At 40.9% G+C, this 6000-nt stretch overlaps 1 protein-coding gene across 2 annotated transcripts in view; it reads left to right on the forward strand.

The window, feature by feature from the left end:
- Positions 1-6000, forward strand: part of tmem117 (transmembrane protein 117) — a 49007-nt gene extending 43007 nt beyond the window's left edge. The window contains exons 7-8 of one of the 2 annotated variants that reach the window (XM_030426874.1): positions 1587-1716; positions 2675-6000. In XM_030426874.1, coding sequence (XP_030282734.1) covers positions 1587-1716; positions 2675-3336 — 792 coding nt within the window. In that variant the 3' untranslated portion in view covers positions 3337-6000. The remainder of the gene's footprint in view (positions 1-1586; positions 1717-2674) is intronic. The other variant, XM_030426875.1, reaches the window with a different exon arrangement.

The following is a 6000-nucleotide window of genomic DNA, read 5'->3' on the forward strand; positions in this document are numbered from 1 at the left end:
AGCACATGTAAAAGTAAATACAACCTCATGTTGTGTCAGTCTTGTTTACTGACTCAGAAGCTTTTGTCTGCCATTAATTTTTTGGAACGGGAATGGGTTAGATTTTCTGTCAAAAGCCTTCAGAGCACGCCTGCCCAAAGTGGGGCCTGTGGTCCAAATTTAGCCCTCTATAAGGTTTGATCAGGCCCGATGTAAAATAGTTATTTTTTAGATAATCACAGTTTATGCCATTTCATTTTTTGTGAGGTGAAACTGCTCTTAAAACTGTAATTACACACTCAAAACATACAGTGACGTCAAATAACTGCCAGATATTGGAAGCTGAAGTAATCCTGGAAAAAAGGGGCAAAAGCACTTACTCACAGCACATTTTCATACACTTTTACAGCCAAAACAACAACATAAATCCAGGCAGCCTGTTTGAGGATAAGTAGTTGAAGGGTTTTAATTATGTAAGATCTGTAATCATTCATTATTTTTCATAATCTGAATCTGGAAGTCGGTGAAATACAGGAATTTCGGATCAGAGTTAAAATGTTCACATCATAATAATACGATACAATAAGCATTTGCTTTTAGCCGCTTTTAGCCTTTACCAGCAGTTGAAACTCTCCTTGCTCTTGTCCTGTTGTCAGGGTTGGATGTACCCAGCATTTTCTTTTTCCTTTTATTTGTGTGAGAGGACCACAAAATCATCTTTTGCTGCTTGACTATTCCATTCCATTTTGTCTCATTGTTTATCAGATGACGGATAAAAAAAAAAACGCATCTGAAAAAGAATGGACTTGGTCTGCAAAGGCCTTTAGTCCTTATTTAGTCCAGACAAGCTGTGTTTAGCTGTACAAAGGCAGTATTTTGGGAAATGGTATAAGACAGTACATACCTTTGTTTTTTACTGTCATGCAAATTGAGAAAAGTCTTCTACTTCTCATCTGAATAAACAATTTAAAACAACTGAAATATTTCAGTTGTTTTAAATTGTTTATTCAGCTTGAGAAGTAGAAGACTTTTCTCAATATATATATATGCCCATATGGCATGTTTTGGAGATTTCCCAGGATGGAGCCAAGCTCTCCATATTTTTCTTGCCACTATGTTAAAAATGTATTGCTTTAATTTAATTTCTTTCACATTTTGTATGTGTACCTCATCAAGAACCGCGACAGCTTTATTCGCCGAAAGCCACTAACCACCAAATAAAACTGCGCACTTGCAAAAAGAGCTAAGTGACACCACGGGGCATGGGCAGCCCCTAAATGTCAGTTGGAGGTGCCTGTTGATGTGTTTTGACGTGTTTAAATCCCTCAGCACATCAGTACACTCCACAAGCCTGTAAACACACAGCGTAGTCTGCAGTCTACAGCAGCAGGCACCATGTTTGACCTGCAGTCAGTGTGTGAAGAGACTCCGCAGAGACTTAATATCAGCTAATATGATAAAGTTCAGCCAAGTGTTCAGCAGCCAGTAAAGCGCCATACGTGGCTGACATTTGTCACGGTGACGCGGTTATTTTAAAGGTGTTTGGTTCTCTACAGCTGAGGATACATTCTCACAGTCAATTCATGTGACTGTCTGTGTTTCTCCAGGACTGGGAGTTCCCTCACTTCATGGGTGACCTGGATATGAATCTACCTGGAATGTCAACGACGCACGTGAAGGTCAAGCTCCCTGTCTGCAAGAGTATCTTCAAGGAGGAGTACCACATTCATATCACAGGTACAGGCAGACACGGGCACAGCTGCTGCATACAAAAAAACACGATCGCCTCGTTGTTCCATGAGAAGGAACTCCAGCGGTAGTTGGTTAACGAACACCCGTATTCATAAACTGATTAAATAGCAGAAAGAAACCAAAGTGTCCCTGAGGGAGACCTAACTTTTGCCTTTTTACCTCATTTGTGAATATTAAACATGCACTCATGCTCTAGTTTTCCACTCTCCTCTGTGTGGAAACACTTTGATGGTTAAAACCACAGCGACCATTTATAATACATGTGTCGCTGATGTGGCACGCAGGTGCCTCCCCGTCGTGCGAGACGCATCCTCTCATCATATTTCACATCTCCTCTGTGTCTTAATGATCTCGTCGAGTGGCTATATTTCCCATTTGAACCCGTCCTTCCGCGCTCTCCTTTTTGTTCCGCCGCGTGCACACGGCGACTCGCAACCATAAAGAGAAGGCAAAACCAATGTTCCTGTGCTAAATGTTAAGCTGTTCAAACGCTCAGTGATTCGCGAAAGGTTGTTAACCCTAATGCATTGCATATCCATTAAGCATTATGGAAATGGCTCCGGCGCGACGTGATTGGTTTAACTAAAAGCTTATTAACGGCATATCTCGGGGAGAGGAGGGGAAAGAGGTGTCACGTATACCCGGGGAGACATCTGCCCGCTATCAGTCAACCTGGGGAGATGGCTGTCTCATGGTAATGTAGTGATCTTGTTAGAAGATACTCGAGGAAGTAGCACCTGCAAATGGATCTATCTGTCATAATGCGTGAGCTATATGCAAAGCGAGAGGGATCCCTGATGAATGAACGTGACCGTATCTGTCTGTCTCTTAATGTTGTTTGGAGAAGGCTTGTGCTATACATCAATCTGCCCAATCATTGTGCATGTTTATTCCTCGCTCAACCAAGTCTGTAATCTCATACGAGTCCCGTGTCTCATTACAGGTAAGTGGTTCAACTACGGTATCATCTTCCTCGTGCTGATTTTGGACCTCAACATGTGGAAGAACCAGATCTTCTACAAGCCCTACGAGTACGGTCAGTACGTCGGGCCTGGGGAGAAGATCTACACGGTGGAGGAGCCAGAAACACTCGTAAACTTCAACCACAGCACGCTCACCTACGAGTGGCGTTCCACCAACATCGATCCCAACACCAACTCGACCTACGTCGAGCGGGACATGTTCCTCCACAGCCGCTACGTCGGCGCCAGCTTGGACGTCAAGTGCCTGGCATTCATCCCCAGCCTGGCGGCGTTCGTCCTCTTCGGGTTCTTCATCTGGTTGTTCGGCCGATTCCAGGACAGCGAGACCTTCACGGAAAACCAAGACAACACGTACGAGAGGATAAAGAGGAAGTCGCCGTCGGAGTACAGCAAGGAGATGGGCGTGACGCCAGAGGAGCTGCACGTGACCATGAGCGACACCCTGAAGCGATCGGGAACGCCCATGCTGCTGTCGGTGGATGGGCCGCACCTTGGAGCGACGCCCTCGACGAACTCGACTATTTCAATGGAAACCCAAGAGACGCATCCGAGCATTGTGATTGACAGTGCGGAGCAGGACGAGCCGGCAGTCTCTTTTGATGTCCACAAGCTCTCTCCGTGAGCTTCTGAACTTCTGAAAACTTTAAATTATTTAACAGCGGGACACCTTGAACTCAAGAAGTAGTTCATCGAGATCTTTACGTTGTTGCTTTTCTTTAAACAAAACCAAAACGCAACAGACTTGAGGTTCAGGAAGAGGACAGTGTCACGCGAACACAGAGCCGATCCTGATGGCTTTTGCAGTTGCATTTGTTGGAATCTATTTTTGTAAAAACTGTATTTTTAAAAGCCTCTAAAACGGCACCGACTCTGATAACAAATCGCATCTTTTAAACCAGAATGCAAACTTTTAATTGCCAAGGTGCTTGCTCGGATTTTGCATTTTCATAATTCAATTTTGTCATGGTAAACTATATTGGTGCCTATATATCAGAGGAGTATTTCTACAGTCGAGACACTGCGGTCAGGTGGATTTTATTATATCACACCAGTGTTACAGCTACACTAGTGCCTTCATATTTCATACGTTTAGATACATATTCTGACAGTCTATACTGCTATAAGCAACACATGGAAAGATGTCCTAGCTATGGTCTGCTGTATTAATGTCTTATATACGCTTTCATATCATGCGGGCAATTGTTACCTCATCTGATCCTCAGACTTTTATCATTTTAACTTTATCCTCATGTGACATCTCTCTCCCTCAATTTCAAACGTATAATTCTCGTCGAGATGACATAATTATGAACATCAACGTACCATCAATGATCTATTCATACCCCTCACTTGATATTAGTTGCAGAGATAATAAATGCAATCAGCAGAGATCAAAACAGCAAACCAACAAGCCACCTCATGATTGCTTATGTGGCTGCTGCACCTGGACTGAATACCAACAGCGTCAGAAAGGTGGTTTTGCCCTTGGCATAAACATGCCATTGAAGTGCAAGGGAGGCTTCCGCTCCAAAGCTCAGGGCTTCTTTATGTCTCGATAAACCTTAAACGTTACAGAAGCAGTTTTTTTGCAGTCATGGTGGATGCATGAAAAATTAATTATTTATTTAAAAACATTTATCCTACTGCAAAAAAAAGGAGGCATCTGAAACCTGCAGCATTTATATTTACACTGGCTTTGAAAGGTTTGACTGCCTTCATACATATTTTTATGTACCTGGCAAACTAGTTCAAATTCAGTTTTTGGTCCAAAAAAAAATATGCCCTTCAGTTATTTACTTCAGTACTAACTCATTTATTACTACATTATTAACTGTATTGTTTCATACACATTTGTCACATTCACTTTGCATACGTGTTTCACCAAAGATGACTAATAAATCAGTATTTTTTAACAAATGTTGCAGTATAAAATAATATTATGTTAATTTTAAAGAGATATATTCATGACAGACAAAGTGGAATGATAGTATGTGCTCTTGCATTACTCTGTACTATAATATCCTGGAAAACTATTTACCAAAATGAGGGCACTATGAATATATCCACATCCTTTGTTCCCCAACACCTCAATCCTGACCTGACAGAATTGTTATCATGTTATTATCATGCTTGTTATTGTTCTTGCTCAAAGTAATGTAGCCCGGGATGACGCACTGGAATAGTTACAGACTTTTGCAGTGTTGAATTTATAATCAATTCATAAACTGATTGATTTAAGAAAGCTGTTTGACTTCATTATATTTGCTGAAATTGGTCAATATTATACTGTATATACTGAAGTAAAATGATAATGATGAAAAAAGTCGTTATGTTTGCCAAGTAATTATTCAATTTCTTTAATCTATCTTTAAACTAATAATTAAAATATCGCCATTTATTCAACAAATGCTTCCATAATTGATTTAATTTAAAAATATCTCTGTAACATATCTCTATAACATGCATCAAAACATCTTAAAATTAAACCCTGGGTAGCAGTAGAGGGTGCTGTGATTGGCCGGCTGCCAGGTGACTTGCTGCTCACATGTTGTCTTAAATTAACCATGTTCAAGCAACCACAAGAAGGGGAACTGCAAATTTTCAGTTTTTCTTTAGTTGATTACATTTCTAAATGTCTGAAGTTATTAATTGATTATAAAAAAACGCTGTAAAAATGATTCCAGGGGCGCACTCCAGACTTCTTCAAGGAATTCCCTGCCTGTGTGTTTGTACACTGTGGAGGCAAAGATGTTCATTTGTGTCTGAAAAGGATGTTTTATACTTAATAGTGCATGGTGCGTGTGTGTGTGTGTGTGTGTGTGTGTGTGTGTGTGTGTGTGAGTGTGTGTGTGTGTGTGTGTGTGTGTGTGTGAGTGAAAGAGTGTGTGCTCGTGAGACTTGTGGAGTGTGTAGGTGTTTGCTACTACACTTGTTTTTGACAAAGGCCATTCTGTGAAGAGGTCAGTTTATTTAGCATAATTAGTTTTGCGGCTTTTGGTTCTGTAATTATCCTTTTATACGTTACAGCTCTGTAAACACATTAGATATTAGTGTCTCACCAAAGGGCAGACCCTCTGCGGACTTAAAGAGGTTTAATATGTTTGTACTGTTTTTGTGTTCGGGTTTAAAGTGGAGATATCCTGTTTATTGTTCTTAATACTTTGATTGAAATCTGTTGCAAAACTGACCCCTACGTTCCTCCAAAGCAGAGGAAAGCTCCTCAGACTGCTGTATGTCTGTTGAACCTTGTGTTACCAATAAATTAATACATTTGTTATATACCCTA

Source organism: Sparus aurata, chromosome 8 (genome assembly GCF_900880675.1).
Source record: "Sparus aurata chromosome 8, fSpaAur1.1, whole genome shotgun sequence".
In the NCBI taxonomy this organism is placed as follows: domain Eukaryota; kingdom Metazoa; phylum Chordata; class Actinopteri; order Spariformes; family Sparidae; genus Sparus; species Sparus aurata.